This window comes from Amaranthus tricolor, chromosome 3 (assembly GCF_026212465.1).
Source record: "Amaranthus tricolor cultivar Red isolate AtriRed21 chromosome 3, ASM2621246v1, whole genome shotgun sequence".
Taxonomy (NCBI): Eukaryota; Viridiplantae; Streptophyta; class Magnoliopsida; order Caryophyllales; family Amaranthaceae; genus Amaranthus; species Amaranthus tricolor.
This window is the reverse complement of record NC_080049.1, coordinates 2,021,478-2,047,345: the sequence shown is the minus strand read 5'-3', so window position 1 is coordinate 2,047,345 and position 25,868 is coordinate 2,021,478. Positions and strand designations below refer to the sequence as shown.

At 31.5% G+C, this 25,868-nt stretch overlaps 1 protein-coding gene and 1 pseudogene across 1 annotated transcript; both read left to right on the top strand.

The window, feature by feature from the left end:
• The first annotated feature begins 5,658 nt into the window (after positions 1-5,658).
• On the top strand, positions 5,659-7,294 carry LOC130808071 (uncharacterized acetyltransferase At3g50280-like). Its single transcript, XM_057673518.1, has one exon. It carries the CDS (start codon positions 5,693-5,695, stop codon positions 7,067-7,069), a length of 1,377 nt encoding a protein of 458 aa, XP_057529501.1. The 5' UTR covers positions 5,659-5,692; the 3' UTR covers positions 7,070-7,294.
• Positions 7,295-12,101: 4,807 nt separating this feature from the next.
• LOC130808070 (12-oxophytodienoate reductase 3-like) lies at positions 12,102-25,207 on the top strand (annotated as a pseudogene).
• The last annotated feature ends 661 nt before the right edge of the window (positions 25,208-25,868 follow it).

The window sequence follows — 25,868 nt, the reverse complement described above, 5'->3', positions numbered from 1 at the left end:
GGTATTAAGTTTGATATAAGTGGATTTTAAGCCTAGTATAAATTGGCATTGAGTTTGATGTAAGTTGGTATTAAGTTGATGTAAGCTGACATTTAATCTGATGTAAATTGAGATTTTGATTGTTGTAAGTTGACATTATATAAGTTATAGGTTGGCATTATAATTGTTATAAGTTGTCATTAGTCTAATATAAGTTGACATTACTTCTGATATCAGTGGGTATTAAGTCCGATATAAGTGGATTTTTAGTTTAATATAAATTGGCATTGAGTCTGATGTAGTTGGCATTAAGTTGATGTAAGTTGGCATTTGGTCTAATGTAAGTTGGATTTAAATCTATTTTAAGTTTGGTTTTTCTTAATCTATATTTATATTATATTTAAGTTTGGTTTTAAATCTATTGTAATATTACATTTATGATTATTCTTGTTAATATATGTATGTCATTTAATGCTATTTTTTATGATTGTTTTGTATACATAGGGTTGACAAAGACATTTATACTAATTGCAAACCACATATCTTCTTGTGTAAGGTAAAGAAGAGATCAAGCTTACATCTGCATAGATTGTTGCTGTAAATCAAATAGGCTTCAATGGTTGTTAATGGTTCGAAGAAAATCAGAGCGAAAAAATACATCTCAAAGAAGTAGTGTGTAGGGGATTGAATAAAAAAACAATTTAATTGTGTGTATTAAGAAAATTTATGATTATTAATTATGTGAAATCCTTTATTGTTATTATTTGTATATGTTATGACAAAGATTTTGTGTATTTTAAATCCTTTTACATTTTAAGGATTTTGTGTTTTAATGCCTATTTATATTATCCTTAATACTTACTTATAATATACTTAATGCCTAATTAATCAGACTTAGTGTCAACTTACATTAGACTTAATGCCAACTTAAAACACACTTATTTCCTACTCATATAATACTTAATGCCTACTTACATCGGACTTAATGCCAACTTACAGTACACTTAATACCTACTTATATCATCTTAATCTATATTTATATTATATTTACGGTTCATACTTAATACCTACTAATATCTTATCCAATACCAACTTATAGCATACTTATTGCATACTTAATGCCAATTTACATAAGACTTAATGTTAATTTACACAAGACTTAATGCTAATTTACATCAGACTTAATGTCAATTTACATCGTACTTAATGTCAATTTACATCAAACTTGATGTCAACTTTCATCACACTTAATACCTACTTACATCAGGCTTAATTTCAACTTACGATACACTTAATACATGCCAACTTACATCAGACTTATTGTCTACTTACATAAAACTTAAGTCAACCTACATCATATTTAATGCCAACGTACAGTACACTTATTACATACTTATATCAGACTTAATGTCAATTTACTTAAAACTTAATGTTAAGTTACATCAGACATAATGCCAATTTACATCAGACTTATTGTCTACTTACATCAAATGTAAAGTCAACTTACATCATACTTAATGCTAACTTTCAACACACTTAATACTCACTACATCAGACTTAATAGCAACTTACAGTACACTTAATACATATTGTATTTTCATCATCATGTTCAACGTCATTGTGTTCTTCCTCCTCAAAACATCAACCGGGTGTTTTATCTCAATTAATTTTATAGAAACAATTTTAAAAGACAAAACAATAATTGGGGGTTTAATTTCAAAAAAAAATCAAGAACCAAATGTTAACATTTCTTCTTCCTCCTCAAAACATCAACTGGGTATTTTATTTCAATTAATTTTTATAGAAAACAATTTTAAAAGACAAAACAATAATTTGGGGTTTAATTTCAAAAACAAATCAAGAACCAAATATTAGCATTTCTTCCTTCTCAAAGCATCCATGGTGTTTCTTAATGGAAGTGATTGTGAATAAATTCAAAATGGAAGCATCAATATTTGAATCTGAATTTTTAATTTTAATTGATAATAGAATAGAGTGGTTGTTCAATAATTAGCTTGCATCAGTTTTCAAGAGGAGTGTTATTGATGTCATTGAAATATGGAAGCTTTTTTTGAGAAAGTTAGTTGTTGTTATTATTATAATTATTTTTTTATAATCAATGAAAAGTGTTTAGGGGTTGAGGTCCGTCTCTCAAGAGATCAGTTATAACTCATTATATCTAATTTCTTAATCTCAATGCCAAAAAATTTATGAAGCAATGCAAAATGAATAATACAAAAGGAATATACTTTTACTGTCTTTTTGGTAGGTGGTATTATAAGGTGGTAATGAGATGAAAACTAGGGTAATTTCAGTTGAAAAATCTCTTGCTATCTTGATGGTCATGCTTGTCTAAATTCAATCATCACATTTTTTCTTCATAAATTTCATTTCAATGCATTACCATTAGAAGATGTGGTATTAGGTAAATGAAAATTTATAAACAAAAAACTTTTTTGTGATTTAAGTTTCATCACCATGAAAATAACAAGAAATTTTTAATTAAATATCAAACGATGTGCCATTAAATAACAATTATACTATCATAAAGTTGGATGATCTCACAACCCGATTCTTATTTGTCGCCACCTTTTTCATTTTATAGCCACCCCCTTCGAATGAAATTACGAATTTGCCCCTGGAATTTAAAAAATTACAACTTTGCCATTGGACTTAAAATTTCTTATTTTTACACTACTACTACTACTACTACTACCAATAATAATAATAATAATAATAATAATAATAATAATAATAATAATAATAATAACATTTAAAAATATAAATTAAATATAATAATTAAAACAAAAATAATAATTTAATAATAATAATAATAACAACCACAATAATAATAATAATAATAATAATAATAATAATAATAATAATAATAATAATAATAATAATAATTATAATAACAATAATAATAATATTAACAATAATAATATAAAAAAAAATACCAGTCTCACAAAACGTGCGACTGTACCTAGGTCGAGTCGCACTTTTTGTGCGATTCGACCTAGGTACAGTCGCACGTTTTGTGCAACTTGTATTTTTTTTTTTTGAATTTCGACTTATAAAATTTCTTTTGTTTAATTAATTTATTTTTTAAGTTACTTTTATTTAAATAATAATAATAATAATAATAATAATAATAATAATAATAATAATAATAACATTTAAAAATATAAATTAAATATAATAATTAAAACAAAAATAATAATTTAATAATAATAATAATAACAACCACAATAATAATAATAATAATAATAATAATAATAATAATAATAATAATAATAATAATAATAATAATAATATTAATAATAATAATAATAACAAAAATAATAATTATTATAATAATGATAATAATAATAATAATAACAATAATAATATTAAAAAAAAAAATACCAGTCGCACAAAACGTGCGACTGTACCTAGGTCGAGTCGCACTTTTTGTGCGACTCGACCTAGGTACAGTGGCACGTTTTGTGCGACTTGTATTTTTTTTTTTTTTTTTTGAATTTCGACTTATAAAATTTCTTTTGTTTAATTAATTTATTTTTTAAGTTACTTTTATTTAAATAATAATAATAATAATAATAATAATAATAATAATAATAATAATAATTATTATTATTATTATTATTATTATTATTATTATTATTATTATAACAATAAAAATAATAATAACAATAATAATATAAATAAAAATAATTAAAAAAAATTAAAAAAAAATACCAGTCGCAGAAAAAGTGCGACTGTACCTAGGTCGAGTCGCACTTTTTGTGCGACTGGTACTAAATTTTTTTTTTTGAAACTTTTGTTTAATTAATTTATTTTTTAAGTTATTGTTATTTAAATAAATGTTGTAATAAATTATTTTATTTTAATATTGTTATTAACTTCAATGGCAAATTTGTAAATTTTTAAAATTCAGGGGCAAATTTGTAATTTTATTAGAAGGGGGAGTGGTGATAAAATAAAAAGGATGACGACAAATAGTAATGCGCATCTCACAATGCATTCACATCTACTTCATTAAAATTGTGTCTCGGCCCACTTAATTAATATGCAAAACTATTGCTGAACAATGCACAATGCAGTTGGTTTTAATTATTCTTTGCTTTCAGCTCACAAAAAATTACACTCCATTCGAAATAATTACCGTTACTACTATTTTATATGAACGATGAACAATTCATGTGGTCTTGAACCTCAATTTCGAGCCAATTGTCGATTGCCTGAAAATGATTTAACTCTAATCGTACTTTTAATATTATTGATTACATTTGTAATATTTTGTAATTTATATTTTTTTATGCGATTAAGATACTTTATTAAAACCAACAAATTTACTTTATTAACATTTATATTAAGCTTTCAAGAGAATTTTTTAAACTAATGTGAGAGTAATAAACGCATTAGGCTTTTTCTACTTGTCTTTTTATCTTTTTCAATTCAATAACCTTTCAAGAGAATCTTTTAAACTAATAAGTGTGAGAGAATTAAATAAAATTAAAATAGCAAAATTATTAATTATATTAGCCTCCCAAAAGCATTTAACGTTTAACATAGTATTTAAGTGGTATAAGATGCATAGGCGAAGCCACATCGGGGGCCGGGCCGGCCTGGCCCCCTTGTCGAAAATGCAATCCTTTGTAATTTTGGCGTAGGCCTCCCTTACTAATATACTCCCTCCTATTCGCTTTACTTGTCCCATTTGGTTTTTCAACACTATTTATTAGTTATTTTTATTATTTGGTTTGTTCTTAATCTATAAGTTACAACATAGTCATGTGGAATCTTGTTTAATTCGTCTTATTGTAAATTTTATTAATATCAATTGTTTTTATGATTTTTACTCAAGTACAATTAGAAATATTGAAGATTGAAAACGTGCATTGACAAATGTACCAAAACCAAATGGGACAAATAAAGAGAATAGGAAAGAGTATTATATAATTTAAAGAGTGCATAATTGTAAAAAAAATTTCTATAGATCAATGGTTGGTATAACATATTTTTAATCTAAGGTTAATGGATCAAATTCAAATTTGAACTATTATTTTTTAGTAAATTAATAAATTTAATTGATACTATAATGTCATTACTATTTATCATTTATAACTTCACATTCTTCTATTTTTTATTATGTGTGGTTATATTTTTGCTATCTATATTTAAATCATGCTTTTTTTTGGAGACTTAAAAGATAAATCTATGGACCCAAAAACACTTAAGTGTGAACTGTTTTTAAAAGGGTAATTATAGGGAGCTTCAACACTATTTGTCAAATACTACTCCGTCCTCTTTGAATTGCATCAAAGAGGAATTGATGTATTTTTAAGAAAGTGGTAATAAATAAGGAGAAAGAATGAATTGTGAAGATGAAATTAAAATTGAGTTAAAATGTATGAATGACATTAAAAGAATGTGCTAAGTCATTGTCCAAAAATAGAAATTATGCAAATTAAATGGAACGGACCAAAATGAAAAATGATGCAAATTCAATATAAAGGAGGGAGTATAATTTTTGATATGATTCATTGAATCTACATAGTTCCTTGTTAATCTTTTCCTCTTGGGCCAACTTTGACCAAACAAACTAGCTATCAAAAAAGATAGACGTGCCACTCTATATATAGACCTTGGCAAAGAGTATCATCCATACCAAGTTCTAAAACATATCCTAAAAATATTTCTTAACACTTTAAACATGGGATTTTCCGATGTTCAACCTATATCTAAATCCTTTGTTAAGCCAAAATATGAAGTTGAAGAATCCAAAAAGCCATACCACTTAGCTCCACTTGATCTAATCATGCTTTCATACCATTACATCCAAAATGGTCTCTTATTCAAAAAGCCATCACATCTGAATAACCAAGAATTTTCAATTAATTCATTCGTAGACGATCTTAAAGAGTCACTTTCTTTAACCCTCGTTCATTTTTACCCATTAGCAGGTCAACTCATGATACAAACTGACAAGGAAAATCATCAATCACGCATCTTTGTTGATTGCAACAAAGGCCAAGGTGCTCGATTTAGCCATGCCATCATAGATATAACTATCGATGATATTTCATCACCAAATAACACGTATATTCCCTTAGTAGTTCGTTCATTTTTCGACTACAATGAGGAACTCGTAAACTATGATGGCCATAAAAAGCCTTTGTTGTCTGTTCAAGTCACTGAGCTTTTAGACGGAATTTTCATTGCTTGTTCAATAAATCATTGTATAGTCGATGGAACCGCATATTGGAACTTTTGGAACGTATGGTCTGAAATACATAGATCAAATGGTAACAAAATTTCAAACTCGCGACTACCTATTCACAACCGTTGGTTTCCTAACGGATGTGATCTTCCAATCCCACTTCCATTCACCCATCGAGATGAATTTATTAAGAAATTCGAACCTCCTAGTGATCTAAGAGAGAAAATCTTTCATTTTTCATCTGATTCCATAGCAAACTTAAGATCAAAAGCAAATGTAGAAAATAAGGACAATGATTCAACTAGCTCGATCTCTTCCTTCCAAGCATTATGTGCACATGTTTGGAGAGCAATCGTTCGAGCAAACAATCTACCTTCGGATCAAATTCTTTCGCATATTATGTATGCAAGTAACAGGCACAGATTAAACCCACCATTGCCACAAAACTATTTTGGTGCCTGTATTAAGGGGATTTTGACAAATACTACAGCCAAAGAATTGCTCGAAAACCATTTAGGATGGGCCGCGTCATTGCTGCACAAGTCTATCGTAAATCTGACAGATGAAGTTGTCCATGAGTTTGTTAAAGATTGGTTGAAATCTCCGTATTGTTACCATCATGAAGATTACCATAACTATAATAGTGTTGCAATGGAACATTCACCAAGATTTGATATGTATGGGAATGAATTTGGGGTAGGAAGGCCTATTGCTGTTTATAATGGACCTGGAAATAAAGCTGTAGGAGTAGTGTTCGCTTACCCTGGATATGAAGGAGGAGGAAGTGTCGATTTGGAGTTATGTTTGCCGATTGATTCGATGAATGCTCTTGAAAATGACCAAGAGTTCATGACTGCTGTTAGCTCTTGAAAATGACCAGAAAGTTGGATACGTTTTGGTTCTCAAATTTTAGTATACGTTTGTTGTTGGTTAGGTTCTCTGTTATATTTTTGCTTTGTTTTGTCAAGTTTTAAAATAAAATCAATGTTTTTTATCTATAAAAGCTTATGTATGTGATGGTTGACATATTACTAACTGATTCACAATAGCATGATTATGAGTATGACTATGACTTATGACTATGACCATGATTGTGAATAGAGGTGTTTATTTGGATAATCGGGTTAATTTCTGGTTACGTGTTTCGAATTTGTTCAAAATCGATGATTATTGTGTCTGCATAAACTTTTACATTATTTTAAATTCATTTTAAAGTCGGGTTAAGCTGAATTCGATTTTAAGATAGAGTAAATATTGTTGGGTCATTAGATCTGTTTTGAACATCTCTAACTATAAGCGAGACCCATGCAGGATACTGTGTTGTGTTGATTACTATGAATATGATTATGTTCACAATGCTATAATTAACTGATTGAAAGGGTAATTAGCATGGATTAGATGTACTGAACATATGAAACAGGAGGAGATGTCGGTGTTTAGTTGATTGCCTATATATTACATGGACTATATTTTTTATTTATATAAAGTTAAAGATAATATTTTATAGTAAGGGTTGCTTGGCTTGAGTATAAGTATTTAAGTGGTAAAGAAAGTCAAACTAATAAAATAAAGGTAAGTGGAGGTGCAAATGAAATAATTAAAATACTTGTAAAAGATGTAGAGTGAGAGTTAAGTAAAAAAGATGAATAAAAAAGGATGATGATTTTCCTCATTTGGAGTAAAGTATTCCCCCACTCTCCACTAGGGTAAATTTATACTCCCAAAATAAGCGAAATAATTATTGTTTTATCTATTTTTATTACCTTTTAACCAAATCTTCTACCCTTCTAACAATTAAATTCTTTTAAACTTTTATCTAATTAACTTTATTTTCTTACTTTAACTTTTATTTATTTTTTAAATATTTATACTCAATCTAAGCGAACCCTAAAACTTGAAAAGGAAAATAATGTTTTGTTATATACGAATAACCTCAAACATATGACCCTAGATAAGTCATAAGGACTTTTTCATGAGATAGGATAAGATTCCAGATGTCGAGAACAACTTTTGTTGCCTTTTATTGGTAAGTTCAAGTGGACTGGCCCAGTCGAGTGGGCTACACTCTCATACTCAGTGAGTAAACCGCATGTCGTAGGGGAATTTTTGGGCCATTTTGGGAATGGTTTGCTCTTTTTTTAAGTTTGTTTGGTATTTCGGATACATATAGGTTTTTTAACGTACATATATTCTTGACATGAAAAACTATTAATCCGTAAGACGACCTTAAATAAAGAATTTATATTCTATAACATATATTATATAAGCTATTTAATTAATGTACAAACGTCTAGAAAATAGTTTCATATAATTATTTTTTAATTATTGTATAGTCTTCTTTTTGTGGACCTAAGGATTTTCTTTTTTAAAGCTTAGTTCCTTGGTTTGTAGGAAAGGGCCATTTATGTTGGCTCGGGTTAATTACAAATAGGTAAACTATTGTTTTTGAGGGGTTTTAGACTTTAAATATTATGTTTGGACAACAAATTAGGAGAGAAAAGAAAGGAAGAAAAGGGGAAGGAAAGGAAGAAAATTAAAAGGAAGGGAAAAAGAGGGAAAGACTACATTGTTTGTATAGGAAGGAAAGGAAGGAAAAAGAAAGGAGTTTTATTTTCCTTCCAAATCTTTTTCTTATGGAGAGATTTGGATGTTAAAAAAATGAAGGGAGTTAATCCCTCCAAATCCATCATCGTCATTATCATCATCATCATGTCCAGTGTATCCCGCTCATAGAGATTATGAGCAGGATTTGGGGAGGGAAGAAAGACGGCAATTCATACCTATAAAGGAGAATGCGATCAAAGAGTCCCCCGGCTCAAGATAGATCCTTCGGATTCCTGCAGCTATTCGCCAACATGCATCTTACACATAAGTTTGACCTTTAATAATAATTAAAAAAAATATAAATAAAAAAATACTACGCATATAAAGAAAAGGGAAAACTAACTAAAAAAACGAGTTAAAGAGCATTATAAGAAAGGCAAGGAACTCCGTCCTAATCCCTTCCTTCCAAATCCTCTTTCTCCCTTTTTGCTATCCAAACAAGGACATTATCATCCCTCCAAATCCTTTATTTTCTTTTTCCTGTATTTCTCTCCATCCAAATAAGACCTTTTTTTTTTTTTGGAGGTTTCCTCTTATGCTTTAATGTAATATAATTATAATTTTTATAAAAAATTAGGGCTAACCTAAAGTTTGTATAATGTAGAATTGTAGATCATACTACATAGCATGAAGCCCTAAATTCTTGGTACTAAATGATTTATACATTTTTATTATATTAAAATTGGTCATAATTTTCAAGCTCGTAGTAGGCCACCAAACTCTTAGAAAAAATGAGCTTGATAGCAATTTATGAATATCTTCAATAACTTGCAGCAACCACTCTTTTGTACTCTTTATAAGTCATATTCGTTCCTTTATCAGACTGAATACAATTAGGATCAAGTTAGAGTGTCTTTGGGGATCGGCTCTGATGCTTAAGTCATTATCAACTCTTGATGAGGTAACTATATAGTCCAATCCTACATGCACTATGGCCTTTAGCTTTTAGGAACTAAGCTCGTGTTTGTTTATTTATTTATTATTTTAACTAAAGACCAATACACTAGGAAAAGTTACAGTTTGATGACCTAAAGTTGCAAAAATATATATTCTTTAAATAATATTTGATTTATTAATTAAAGAGACATACGACATCTATATCAGAGATAATAATTAGTCAGTATATAACAACTTTGACCAAAAATAATTCAAAATTAATAAAACTACGATTGTTGTGTATGAGATCTGACAATTTTAAATATCCTCTTCAATATCACTATTTGATACAGTCATTTATAAGGGGTCTTTCTATCTCTTGTACGTAGTCTTGAGATTGAATTGTATTTGATGTTGATGATGGTAATTGCAATTTTGGTGTCTATTAACAAATCAACTAGAGACCAAAATTCATAACCCCAAACTTTCACTAAGAGAGAGATCAAAATCTAATATATAGGTAGTTACAACCCAATGAATAAGTAGAACAACTAAATATTTATTGTAATTATATTCAAAAAGCTCACAGAGAATGTATGGGCTTACTATAAACCAAAAGATTGATGATGGCGTCAAACCAACTATAGAGATTAGGGTTTTTTTTTAAAGAGAAGAGAGAAAAAGAGAGAGAGGCAACTAAGATGTAATAACAAAAAAAAATACAGTTAAATGACCAATACGCTAGCAAAATATTATGCAAAAACTAGTCAATAGTATAAGTTTTTGTTTCCGAGTAGAAAATTTTTATAAATTAATACTTAGAAAGTTAGGAGGTTGTAAAGATGTCGATAAATGTTGCATGAGTGTATGAGTGATAAAAATTCAGAAATTAAGCTCTATTTTTATTATTACTTTAGTTAGAGAAGTTTATGGTATAATATATCTTTATATCATATATCATATATTAGTAAGGGAGGTCAGGGTAAAAATACAATAGGCCGCTTGCCGGGCCTTCCTATGCCCCCATGTAGTTTTGGTCATGTGTTTATTATTAGTATTTTATTAGTTGTATTAGTTTAGTATTTTTGGAATTAGTACATTAGTAGTTGCAAAAAAATTTCAAGCTTATTGAAATGAAAAAAAAGTTTGAAAATTCCTCAAGCTTTTAAAATGATTAAAAAATAATATCACATGAACTTACAATGTAGTCTAAGGCCCAAAAAAAAGGGTCAACCCTACCCTTTAAAGTCGTCAAATACTACTATAAAATACAATTTGCAAACTAAAAATTACCTACTATTGTGTCTCTTTAAATTAATAGCAAATTGTATGAAAGCAATTAAAGGATGTTTAAAAGGTACAGATGAGAAAAAAAAATCTAATAAATTATTATCCAAAAATAAATTAATATCAAATGAGTTGAACGAAACAATAACAATTAATGCTAAATGAATAAAACAAAATAATATACTTCATTCGTTTCATATTACTTGCAACATGACAAGATAATATACTATTCATTCATCACCCTTAATTTATGTTTAATTTTTAATTTATAAATTAAAATATAGTCAAGTGAACTCTTGTTTCATTGTTTTAATGCAATGATAATTAATATTAAATTTTTATAATTTTTTATTATATATAATTATAAATATTAAAAATTAAATTTAGTGCATAGAACTATATAAAAGATCAAATAGTATAAGTATTTTGAATAAGTTTTTCAAAAAATTTAAAACGTGTACGGCAACATATAAAAAAAACACATTATTGGTAGTAAAATTAAACTATTTTAGTCACCAAATTAACAAAATCAGAAAATACGTACTATGCTCATCTACGTTACTTAATGCGTGGATGTCATTCTTTGCCATCTCCTTTTCCACATATAACCACACTTAATTTAATGCGTTGCACGACACCTTTTTTACTACTTCTACTATATTTATCGATTTATTATTTTATTTTACATATTTATTATTTTGTTCTCTTTAAATGACAAATATGTGTATTTTTAAAAGAGTCGTAATAAATAAAGAGAGAAAATAAATTTTGTAGATGAAATTAAAAGAGACTTAAAATGTATAGATGAAATTAAAAGAAAGTAGTGACGCTATTGTCAAAAAAATAAAAATGATGCAAATTAAATGGAATAAACATGAAAAATAATATAAATTCAATGGAACGAAGGGATTATAATTGTTCTTGAGTAAAAACTATAATAAGTTGATATTGATAAACTTTGTTAAAACAAATTAAACAATATTTTGCTTCACTCAAAAAAAATTAAATAATATTTTGCTTGACTATATTTTAAATTATAGGTTATAAATAAAACATAAATTAAAAATAATTAATATAAATAGAAAAAGCAAATTCCTATTATCAAAGTCAATTATTCATTCTTTGCCATCTTGCCCATCTACTTTATTCCCTATTTGGCTATTTCCAAATTCCTATATTTACTAAGCTCAATTATTCAATCACTTCAAAAAAAAAAAAGCTCAATTATTCAAAATAATTCAAAAATTGGTAGTTGTTTGTAGGTTTATTGAAGGCCATGGAAGCTGTGAAAAAAGACCTGTTTTCTCCATACCAAATGGGCTCATTCAACCTCTCTCACAGGCATTTCCTATCAACTAAACAAAAAAATTTGATTCGATCATTGTTTTAATTTTGGTTTAATTTGGGTAGAAATTTGATTTCAGAGGTGTTTGGCAATTTATTGTTGGTTATTAGCCGTTAACTTTTTTAGTTGACTTGTTTGACCAGCTTTTTTTGTTGGCCGTTTTAGTTAACTTTTAAGTTAGCTAAAAAAGCTAGCTATTTGTAAAGATGTTTGATGAATTTAAATATTAAATGTTAGCTGTTTATTAAAGAAAAAATGAACTAACAACTTACAAGTCAACTAAAAAGGCCGATTGAAACAGCTTTTTTATTTTGGCTTAAAATTTAACTTTTTAACTGCTTTAATTATCTAAACGTAAAAAACAGAGCACTGAATTTAAAATGCGGCCGGCAGTTGTTTGTCTGACCTTTGTTGTTTTGACAGAAATGTATGTATAATAATCTAATGGTTGAAGTTTACAATTTGTTTTGATATCCCTTTGGTTTCCCTTTGATTTTCTAATGGTGGTACGATTAAGTAATGGAAACTTACATATGCCACAATGACATAATTTCTACTGCCTAATGTATTACAAAAAAACAACATTAAAAGATGTAATTGAAAATGGTCTAAGTGTAGGAGGCGATTTCAACTCGGACCCTTATATTTTCTATTGGACTCAAACTCGAATTTGAATTCGTTCAATAAAGTTCAAACAAAATAGACTCTTACTCTTAAAATAGGACAGAGTAATAAGGTCTGGATAGGGTCTTGACTAGAGGTGTTAAACAGCCCTGATCCGATTCATTTTTACAATGGCTAATAAGGATTAGACTGAAAATAAATCGGCCTTAAAATGAACTTTGTATTTTCAAAAAGAATTGAAATTAAAAGAATAAAAGTCTCAAAAAGATTTTGTTACTAATTAAAATAAGGGATTTGTTACATTTTGAATAGAAACTTTACATAGAAAGAAAAGATAATTAATGATAATTTGATTGATACTCTTCTCCAGATAACCTTAAAATTTATTTCTTAAATAAATTTTTTCCCACTTGGTAATTTAGATGATGATTAAATAATTTCAAGAGATACAAAGAGGGAGCCACTCAAACTTAGCACTAGGACGATGAGCCCAATACTTCAAATTCAATAACAATTTTGATCTTGGGCTTATGTTTGTGTAACAGCCGAATTTCTCCCGTCCTTTACGGCTTTGGTTTCGTTAGGGGTCGGAAACGAAATCAAAGCCGTAAAGGACGGGAGAAATTCGGGTGTTACAGTTTGTTTACACAATGGATGCTTATTAGGATCGGAGTAACATGCGCTCCCCTCCACTGGTTTGTGCGCTCAACAAGAGCTTGCATTCCTTCCATTTGCCCATGTTATGTCTCGCTTTTGACTTGTTTCTCTTTCTTATCTTTGCGAAAACATAAAATTGACAAAAAATCTTGTAAAATTTCAAGTCATCCTCAAATTGTTTTGCCTCACAAAACTCGATCACTAATTGTTGTGATGGATTGGGATGTTTGGTGAAGCAACAATAAACATATAAATACACAAAGAACATACAAAAACAGAGCACTACAGCCAACAATAAGAACAACAATATTTATGAGGTATTTAATGATACCTCCCCTCAAAAAAGGATTACTTTCATTAATATATCAACATACACTAATGACAAGCCATCCACAAGTTTTGAGAACACTCTCGAAGTAAAGATTGAACCTTTCATGTCAATCTTACACAAATATGCAAATACAAAGAGGAACAACTCTAATGGTTAAAACCCTAGTTGTCTCTCTTGTATTTGCCTTTCAAAGTTTCTAATGATGTTCTAAGACTTATATATGTAGTCCCTAACATATTAGAAGACTCTAGGACGAAACCCTAAAGCCCCACAAATTTACTACAACAAAACGAAAGCTTTGCTAAAAATGGACCTGTGCTCCGTTCGACCGAGCAGCGTTGCTCGATCAGGTTGAGTGGTTGTCTTCAGTAGTGTTCTGATTTCCTGGCTCGAGCAGCTGTCTTGGTTGAGCACCGTTTACCTCGATCCTTGCCTTGATCAAAGCACACCATGCCTTCTCTCCAAATCATCTACATTGAACACTTCATCAAGTGATCCGGAGCTAATCCTTCCATACTCCATTACACACCCTTATCACCCACAAGTGTACATGCCATTACACTTCATCAAGAGACCGTTTCTTTGAGAGACGTATTTTAAGCCCAGTCTATTAAAGTTTAATGCCTACTTACCGTATTCTTAATGTCTACTTATTTTATCTTAAATGCTTACTTACTGTATTCTTAATGCCTACTTTTAATATCTTAATTGTCTACTTACATCATTATTAATGTCTACTTACAATATTTTAATAAATATATAATTGGCCGATCCAATTAGAAATGGTCTTTTAAAGAAATTGTCTTTCACGAGAATTTGTGATAATCTTTTTGGGATGAAGAACAAATGATATTGATATCAAAAAAATGAAATCAACTGATTTATAAAAATGAAATCAAATTTTTAAATATAAAGATATTGATATTGGTTTATTTTGAAAATAATCTAGGTGTATAGTAATCATTAATGGTACATTGTTTGCAAGTATAAAATTTTCTAAGGGTGTTATTATTTATTGTCACCATTTTCATTTTATCGCCACCCTCTAATGAAATTATGAGTTTGCCCCTAGACTTTTAAAAAATACGAAATTATCACTGGACTTAAAACATGTTTAACAAATGTAAATCACACTTACTAACACTATTATCACTTAATAACAATATCATCGGAACTCTATATATTGAAATTTCAGAGGCGTTCTTGTAGTATATACGAATTCAAACACGATACTATCTCTCTAAATCACTCTAAAAACTCTCTAAAACACTACGTTAACTTAAACAAGCTAGAACTCTACATCGAACAACAATGGTATACCAAAACGAGCATGATAACGATTCGGTAAGTAATTAATCGATTCAAAATTTTTATTAAAAAAAAATATTTCCAGAAATGCCAGTCGCACAGACTGGTTCATATAATTTTTTTTATTTTTTATTTTTTTATTTTTTTGAATTTCGAATTATAAAATTTCTTTCGTGTAATTAATTTATTTTTTAAGTTGTTATTTAATAAATGTTGTAATAAATTCATATAATAATTAGTATAATTAGTATAATTATTTTTTAAGTTCATATAATAATTAGTATAATAATGTTGAATATTATAAATTCAAATTTTTTTTTTAAAAAAATAAAATAATAATAATAATAATAACACCGGTCGCACAAAAAGTGCGACTGGACCTATGCTGAGTCGCACAAAAAGTGCGACTGGACCTAGGTGGAGTCGCACTTTTTGAAAAGTGCGACTGTTAAAATTTTATTTTATTTTATTTTTTCTTTTTTTTGAACTTCGAATTATAAAATGTATTTTGTTTAATTAAATTATTTTTTAAGTTATTGTTATTTCATAAATGTTGTAATATATTATTTTATTTTAATGTATTATTATATTATGATAATGTTATTATAATAATTAAATTTGAATTGGAGGGATTAATTTATTTAAATGTTTAATTATTTTTTTGAAAAATTATTTCTTCTTATTTGTTATAAGTATTTTTGAAGTTATTATTATTTATTAAATATTAAAGTAAATGATTTTATTTACTCATATACTTTAATATATTATTATATTACGATAATGTTATTATTTGTACTTAAGATGTCACCGCTACGGTAATATAAGGGGTGATTTGCAAAATTGGTGAGCATCGGCTAACAATTCATGTATAGATGACTCCCCAAACGTTAATGCTGCCGCTGGTTCAACAGGTTCAACGGGAAGTGAACCGCCAATGCCAATTCCTAAGATGCGTTGCACGTCGTGCAACATTATGGTCATCTCCACCCACGGCAAGTGGAAGGTGTTGGTATCAGGCTGCCACCTTTCCACAAATGCCGTAATGAGAGCACTATCAATGTGCTAGTGCATTATATACGGCAGATGACCAAGAGGAGTGGCAGGTAACATCCCGTACAGTTCATCAAACATGTCTTAAGGTCTGATGATTGCATCCAATGTCCTCTTCCTAGGACGAGGTTCTAAAATCGGAGGGGTGCGCTCCGATCCCTCAAATATAACCTTTGCTACGTGCCCACCGTAGCTGCGTATTAAAGTGGTGTCAACAGCGCCCCCGGGCTGGGGTGATGTGATCAACCAGTCCATGTCCGCGGACAGTGAGCGCCTCCTCCCCCATGGAGTCGCATCCTCAACCTGGCTGACTCCTGCGTGATCAGAATTGCTAGCCGCACTATGCCCTCTCATCCTAAACTGTTCGGCATGCCCTCTGATGACCGTCCAATCAACAGGATGACCAGCAGACTCATCCTGACCGAAAGACTCTTCCCGACTAACAGAATCGTCGTAATCATATGACCGTCACCTGAGCCGACCGTATGACTATGCAGGCTACTCTGGCGCTCAAAGCGACTATGCACATGGTCTAGGGTAGTTGAACGCTGGGCCTGACTATGTCTGGCCGCCTATTCTTACCTTGCTCGCCTTGCAAATCTCGTAACCCCCTCTCATGGGAATCCCCTATCAGTAAAGTCGGCCTAGAGCTATTGCCGCTCAATAACGCTCTAAAAAAAATATAATTCCAGTCGCAAAAAACCTAGGTACAGTCGCACTTTTTGTGGGACTGGAATTAAATTTTTTTTTTCCTTTTTCTCAAATTTAAATTAAAAACTACTTCTTACAATAACATTATCATAATATAATGCATTACAACATTTATTAAATAACAATAACTTAAACATTATATTAATTAAACAAAACAAATTAATTCGAAATTGAAAAAAAAAAATTCAAACCAGTCGCACAAAAAGTGCGACTGGTTTGAATTTTATTTTTTTATTTTTTTTAGTTTCGTTTAAATTCAAAAATACTTCTTATAAAAACATTATCATAATATAATGTATTACAACATTTATTAAATAACAATAACTAAAAAAATAAATTAATTAAACAAAACAAATTCATTCGAAATTAAAAAAAAAAAAAATTTGTTCATACCGGTCGCACAAAAAGTGCGACTGTACCTAGGTTGAGTCGCACAAAAAGTGCGACTCGACCTAGGTACAGTCGCACTTTTTGTGCAACTGATATTATTTATTTATTTATTTTTTAAAAAAAATTCGAATGAATTTGTTTAGAAATTACCTCGAGTTTTTGTTAACGACTTCGATTTCAAAGCTTTAGCTCCGATTAAATTTATGTGAAGATTTTGAGTTTTTGGAAGTGTATTATTGAGTGAATTTGAAGTGTTTTATAGAGGTTTTAAGTGCAGTGATAATTTCGTAATTTTTTAAAGTTCAGTGGCAAATTCATAATTTCATTAAGGGGTGGCGATAAAATAAAAAGGGCGGCGAAAAATAAGAGTTGACATTTTCTAATAAGGATTTAATTGAAGAAGACATATATATGATGAAATAAATCTGACATGGATTAAGTTGTATTTGAGTGAAGTTGATGTAAATTTATATTGACATGGGGTTCATAGGTTGATAGATAACGAAGGTGTATTGTGTGTTATTCAGGATAGTCTTGGCACCAATGACTAGATGTCGAGCAATAAATGAGATGCCGAATGAATCACTTGAAAAGTATTACACTCAAAGGTCAACTCCAGGTGGCTTGCTCATCACAGAAGGAATCCTCATCTCTCCAATAGCGTCAAGGTAATTATTTTGTGCATTCCTTTAATTTGAGTTTTGACTATATAACTTAAATAATCATATTTACTATGAGAGCACAATAATGATAAAAAAATTATGGGAAAATTTTTTATATCAACTATCAAGCATGAGAAGCTTGTTTCAATTCGTACAAAGTTTTCTTTAAAAGACAAAAGTAATTTGGATGATGAGTTATGTCACAGAAATCCGTGGGTTGATGCATATAAATTGTTTCATGAAGATGATCATGTAAAAAGACGTTTTTGACATCCATTTGACAAATGGAGCAGGTTTAACCACTAGGCTAATGTCTAATCAAAATACCACCCTGTTGTTAATTATTGTCATCACCTACAAAACGAGCTTTGTATCACTTAAAAGAGCCATCATATTTATGTTTTTGACGAACAATTCACATAGAACGAATGGCATTCGCATTAGAAGCGAAGTCTGAACACTAATTCCTAGTCTTATTATCAATTAAAGCATTAAGTTTCATCTAACATTGCACTTTTTCAGTTAAGATCACTAAGAGAACTAATAGGATTTTTGGAAACAAGAGAGATAACTTTAACGTTATAAGTGATCGTTTTGAGACAAAAAATGTATATTGGGTCAGCCCAATAGTGATGGTCTCATCGTGAAAACGTCTCATTTAAGAATTAGTGCTAGATTATAATGTAAAGTAGAACCGAGTTTTTGGGTTAAAGTTTCTGAGTTATTATTTCTGGTTTTTAAACTATTACAATACAATGCTTATATACACCCATGACTACTTAGGGTTACCTAAAATATAGAGATTACATTAGATATAAACTTCCATAATAACAATATTTTGTGAATATCTAATCCCTTGATTTTATTTACATCCATATTTTAACACTCCCCCTCAAGTTGGGTCGTAGGGTCACCAACACCCAACTTGGACAATACTTCTTCGAACTGTAGAGCTCCTACTGCTTTTGTAAGAATATTTGCTAACTGGTCTTCAGACCTCACATGCGGAAGTTTTATCACCTTGGCCTCCAAGTTTTCTTTTATGAAGTGTCTATCAACTTTGACGTGCTTTGTGCGATCGTGTTGGACTGGATTCTCCGATATATTGATCACAACTTGATAATCACAAAAGAGTTTGCAACTCTTTGTTGGAGTGTAGCCCAGTTCAGTCAGCAACTTTCTTAGCCATAGAACTTCAGTAACACCCTTTGCAACTCCTCGAAACTCAGCTTCAACACTAGACAGAGCAACAACCATTTATTTCTTGCTTCACTAGGTTACCAGATTTCCTCCTACGAGAGTGAAGTATCCCGATGTTGACTTCTTGTCATCTCTGTCACCTGCCCGATCAGCATCAGTGTAAGCGACTAAATCCAAGTAACCATTTTTCCGATACAGAATACCTCTTCCTGGGGTTCTTTTGAGATACCTCAAGATCCTGTTACTACTTCCATGTGTTGGACTTGAGGCTTATGCATGAATCGACTCACAACTCCTACTGCATATGCGATATATGGTCTTGTATGTTCCAGATAAACAAGTTTTCCTACCAACCGTTGGTATTGAACACGATCTGTTAGTTCACCCTCTTGTTTCATCTGTAGACCATGATTTACCATTAACGGTGTGTCAATAGGCTTGCAATCTAGCATCCCTATCTCAGCTAGCAAATCCAGAACATACTTCCATTGGGATATGAAAATGCCTCTGTGGGATCGCAAAACTTCTATCCCCAAGAAATATTTAAGTCTTCTAAGGTCTTTTATCTCGAATTCCTGAAACAGCTTACTCTTGAGAGTCTTAATTTCATCCTCATCTTCTCCAGTAATAATCATGTTGTCTATGTAGATAAGAAGACAAGTTATTTTGCTCCCTGTTTTCTTGAGGAACAAGGTGTAATTTGAGTTACTATGAGGATACTCGAACCTTCTCATTGCTGATGTGAACCTCCCAAACCAAGCTCTAGGAGACTATTTTAGCCCATACAAAGCTTTCTTCAATTTACATCCTTCATTTTTAGCAAATCCTATAGAGAAATCTGGAGGAGCCTGCATGTAAACTTCTTCTTGTAGCTCCCCATGAAGAAAAGCATTCTTTACATCGAACTAATGAAGTGGTCAATCTAAGTTTGCTGCAATGGAGAATAGAACTCGTATTGTATCAATTTTGGCTACTGGTGAGAAAGTTTCTGAATAGTCGACCCCATAAGTCTGGGTGTAAACCTTTGCTACAAGTCGAGCTTCGTGCCTCTCTATAGTCCCATCAGCTTTGTACTTGATAGTAAACACTCATTTGCATCCTACAACCTTCTTTCTACTTGGGAGGATACATTTTTCCCATGTGCCATTCTTTTGAAGAGCATTAATCTTCTCTTCCATAGCTTTTTGCCAGTGATCACTTTCAAGAGCCTCCTTTACGGTTTCTGGAATTTTGGTTGTGTATAATGTTGCATTGAAGGCCAGGGCACTCTGTGACATATTTTCTAGAGGAGGCACAAGAGATGTAGGTTGTGCAGCTTGGAAAGACAATTCGGTGGCATTGCCTACTAGCACTTTGGGGTCTAGGTATGACATCCATAGACTAGTTAACCATCTGAGATCGTCACTTTCCTTCTCCCCCTGACATCGAAGATGGCTATAGTAGAATTTGGTTTCAATGAAGTCACAATCCATCGTGGTAGGGGATCAAAACATCGATACCCTTACTGATTTCTCCCATATCCCAAAAAAACACACTTAACCACTCTAGGTTCAAGTTTGTTCCGTATTCTCTTAGGGCAATGGACATAGACTATGCACCCAAAGATTCTGGGTGGTAGGGAATGAGATGATGGTATGGTTATATAGGATTAAAGGGTTTCAAGAGGAGTTTTTTGGTTAAGGTTTTGGGTAGGTAGTCTATTGGTTAGGTAATTAGCTATGGCAACAGCTTCGGGCCAAAGGTATGTGAGAACATGGGATTCAAGTATGATGGCACGAGTAATTTCAAGCAAAGTTTTGTTTTTCAGTTCGGCAATGCCATTGTATTGGGGTGTATCAGGACAAGTGGTCTGATGAATGAGCCCTTTACTAGTGATGAATTGATGCATATCAGAATTAATACATTCTCCACATTATCAGTTCTCAAAATGCGAGGTTGGGTTTGAAATTGGGTACATATCATATGATAAAAATCAACAAACGTTTCAAATACTTCAGACTTATGTTTCAGAAAATAAATCCAGCTCATCCAGGTACAATCATCCTGTTTCGGGTACAGGACCCCAGACATCTGAATGAATAAGTATAAATGGAAAAACGGCTTTATTCAAACTACTAGAATATGAGTGTTTTTTGCTCTTCTCAAGAATACAAGTTTCACATTTAAAGTTTGATTTAAACCCAGCTAATGAAGGAAAAAGCTTTTCTAGATACCCTATGGATGGATGTCTAAGACGCCGATGCCAAGTCCACAGTTTTTTTTCTAGTGACCTATGAGCAAGAACTGCTTTGCCTTGTTGAGCCGTCTCTTCCAAGTAGTATAGTCCACCTCTCTCAATACCACGCCCAATAGTTTGTCCTGTCTGAGCATCCTGCACAATACAAGAACCGGGTTTCATGAGCCCGGTGCAATTAAGATCTCTTGTAAGTTGACTTACTAACAAGAGTTTATGTGAAAGAGCAGGCACAAATAAACAATTATTCAAAGTGAGAATTTTAGAAAAAGAAATATTCCCGGCTCCTTCAACTTTAATTCCCTCCCCATTTGCGGTTTTGATTATATCTTTCTGAGGTCTCTCACATGTCAAAAAATCATTCGGGTCATAAGACATATATAGTGTCTGTGGCCCCACAATCGAAAATCCAACCATTCTTGAAAGCAGATAAAGCAAAATGTGATAAGGGGTCCTTTTTTACCTCACCCACGTGTCCCACTTTTTCATTTGAAGAGTCATTTGTCCCTTTATTTAAGGGACTGTCCCCCCTTTCTCTCCTAAACCCTAAGGTTCCATCTCCTTCATTTGGGCCGTTTGAAGAGTAATGGTTCGTTCTTCTTCTCTGCTACCTGAAACACCGATGGGGTCCACACCTGGTTCCTTTCTCTGCTCATCAATAGTGAGTACTTCTGTTACACATTGTCCCACCGCTGCTCTCCATGTGGTTCTTATTTGATCAGTGGTTCTGACCCCCGATTTGCTCGCCTTTTTTGTTTGCATCTGGCCACCACTCTAGGTAGCCTACCAACTTGAAGCACTCGTTCTTGGTGTGTCTTGTGCCACCAGAATGAGTGCACTTCATGTGGCTCTTATCATCATCCCTCCAGTAAGGTTTTTCGGTTTTTCTCACCATAAAACCTCCCTCTAAGCCCGATGAGTTTAGATCCGACGAGGGCTCTTGTCTCATGATTCCCCTCCTCATCGTTTCATGCCTAATGCTAGCATAGGCTTCTTCCACAGTGGGTAAAAGGATCTTGGAGAAGCAAATCTCTCCTGTCCTTATCAAATGTTTCGTTGATTCCTGCTAAGAATTGATTTAACCGATTATTTTGTGTTAATCGGTTATAAATGATGATGTATTTTGTTGGCTTTGGCTGTGAGATCGAAAATTTGCAATCCATCCCTATCACTGCTGAAAAGAGTCTCGATCCCATCCCATAAGGTCTTTGCTGTTGGAAAATCAAAAAATTGATTTACCAATTCTGGATCTATATTTTCAATTATCCAAGTAATGACAATTAAATCATACCGGGCCCACTGGCTGTACCTTGGATCTGTTTTTGGTGGTGGTTCGACGATGATGTGATTGAGCTGACCACGACCACTAATGGCCAAGTGCATCAGCCTGGACCATTTGGTGTAGTTTTGATTTGTCAGTTTTTCGGAAATTGTAAGGGATGAACTAGTTATTGTTTCTATGGGCTGTTGATCGGGGTTTAACTGTCTGATTAGTTGCAACAACTGACCCATGGTTACTAGCTGATCTGAGACGATGTTGTCTTTGGAATCATTCTTAATTTAGGTTTTTTTTTCAAACAGGTAGGGCAAGGTAAAGGGTATATGATGAAGCCGCTTGAACAATTTCTGCTTCAGATTCGTTTCGATTCTGATACCATGATTTAAAGTAGAACAAAGTTTTTGGGTTAAAGTTTCTGAGTTATTATTTTTGGTTTTTAAACTATTACAATACAATGCTTATATACACCTATAACTATAACTACTCAGGGTTACCTAAAATATAAATATTACAAAAAATATAAACTTCCATAATAATAATATTATGTGAATATCCCCTTAATTTTATTTACTTCCATATTCTAACAGATTATATATAGAAATACGACAATTGAAATTTACATTTGATGATGAATAAATAAAGGATGTTTTTTATACCAAATATTGAATAGGTACACAGAGACAACAGTGCGTGGGTATGCTTCTTGGTTTCCCCTCTCAAGATTTTCCCCTTCATACTGCCCAGGAATATACACTGAACAACAAGTGGAAGCATGGAAGAAAGTGGTAGACTCCGTTCATGCAAAAGGGGCTATCATCTTTAGTCAATTGTGGTATATTGGTCACGCTTATGATGATGGTAAGTAATTAAATCGTTGGATTTTGGTTATTAGTACTAATTGGTAAAAAATATAATAAAAATTTAATTTAAATGACAAAAGATTGTATTGTTATTTACACAGAACATCAACCAGAAGGAGACGATTTAGCATCATCAACAATTGACAGACGTAAAATATCAGAGTCTATTGAACAATATCGTCAAGCAGCTGTCAACGCCATTCGTGCTGGTATAACATGCTTTTCATATCCACATTCCACATGTTTTTAGCTATTTATTATTCTTGATTATTTTTTTTCGAAAAATTGTAGAAAATTATCTAACCTTTCACTCATCTTTATGAATAATCTTATCTGTCGATTAATTTCTAATAACGTCCTCATTAATATGTATTTGCTTCCAGTTTGTACTAATGTGGAAAGGAGGGGTAGGACTTGTGGTGGTTCAGATAATCGAGTATGCTGGGAGCAAATACATATCAAAAGTGAAATTATTATATTATAATCTAAATGTGAGATTATTCGTTGTGCACGAGTGAAAGTTATATTATTTTCAATAATTTTTTCAAATATTTTTAAACACCCATCTTTTATCCTCTATCAAAGACATTTATACTCTGTTCAAATCCTGAACTAGGTTTTGATGGTGTGGAGATACATGCGGCTCATAGTCATAGCTACATAGTCCACCAACATCTAAAAAAAGCAGCAACAAATAATCAAACACAAGAGCCCAAGACTGATCCAGTGGTAGCCATAACCAACTACCTAATCCAAGTAATACAAACCATTGTCGACACTATCGGAGCCGAAAAGGTCGGAGTCCGAATCTTCTCACCAGCCATGGATGGCTACGAAGGAACCGTATGCGACCCATTATCACTCGGACTATCTGTGATTTCCGAACTCAACAAACTGCAAACAAAAATCAACACAAAACTCGCATTCTTACACTTCACTCGGCCAAGGCTTACTGACCAACGAGTCTCAAAGACTTTAAGGATGCATATGAGGGAACGTTTTTGAGCAGTGGTGGTTATGATAAGGAACAAGGAATGGAAAGTGTGGCACAAGGGGATGCTGATTTGATTGCTTATGGAAGATATTTTATTGCAAATCCTGATTTAGTGGACAGATTTAAGGTTGGTGCATTCATGAATAAGTATGAGAGGGATACATTTTATACCCATGATCCTGTTGTTGGTTATACGGATTATCCTTCACTTGAACAGATTACATGTTTAGAACCAATGAATTGATTCCACTCGATGTAAAACTGAAGAAGAAATAAAATCATTGGTTTAATCTTAAAACTTTGATTTAGTAAGATCAAGAAATATTGTTGAAAATAATCTAATCTTTGTATTTTTGTTTTATTTTTCATTTTTTTGGTAACTAAGTAATAGATTATGATCATTTAGGAAACAACATTCATGGATAAGTGACCCTAATCGTAAAAACTTAGGATTTTCGAAATCAATGAACTGTGGCTATACGATAAAATATACATGAGGTCTGAGATGAAGTATACTATATTCCATTGTCTTTCTGTCTTTGTTCACCGACAAAAATAGTGGAAGTTAACAAAAAAAAAGCATTTAAGTTCGTCTTTTAAATACTGACTATTGAAATTGAGCTCCTTGTATATATATGGTCTCTATTTGTTGTCACCATATACAAGAATTGCTCGTAATAATATATTTGAGCCTTTTCTTCTTCATTTATTTATTTGATTATAGAGTTAGTTAGGAAAATGAACAGTTAAGTGAGAATAAAACTCAAAACTTTACTTGGAAAAAGTGATATTAGTCTCTATCGAAAAAAGATAATTCAATTTTCCCTTCTTTTTGATCATTTATTAATTCTTATTTTTCTCTTACTTTATTGAATATGAAGTGTGGAATCAAGTTTATCTATATTTAACACATTTCTTATTTTGTTTAATAACAAGAGTAAAAATACGTATATTCGACTTAAAAAACACCGGCTTAGCCGAAAAACCAATTGACATGAGATAAAAACACTGCAATCTGCAACATGGGCTGTAGGTTTACTTCGGCACGCAGCATACGTCAACAGCTCGATCCACACCTTAAATGTCACCTCTCATTGTTTCTCCACGTCGTGTTTATCCCCAATTTCAATCAATTTCTTAGCCAATCTGCAAGCATCAAACATAACAGATTTACTCCTGTCACCCTTCACTTCAACTGGCTTCATTTTAGTATCCACATCAAGTATCCTTTTAGCAAGTTGCGGAAGCCTACTATCGA

What these genes read in the sequence shown, in the direction of transcription:
- LOC130808071 (XM_057673518.1), top strand. Translation starts at nt 5,693, where the DNA reads ATGGGATTTTCCGATGTTCAACCTATATCTAAATCCTTTGTTAAGCCA.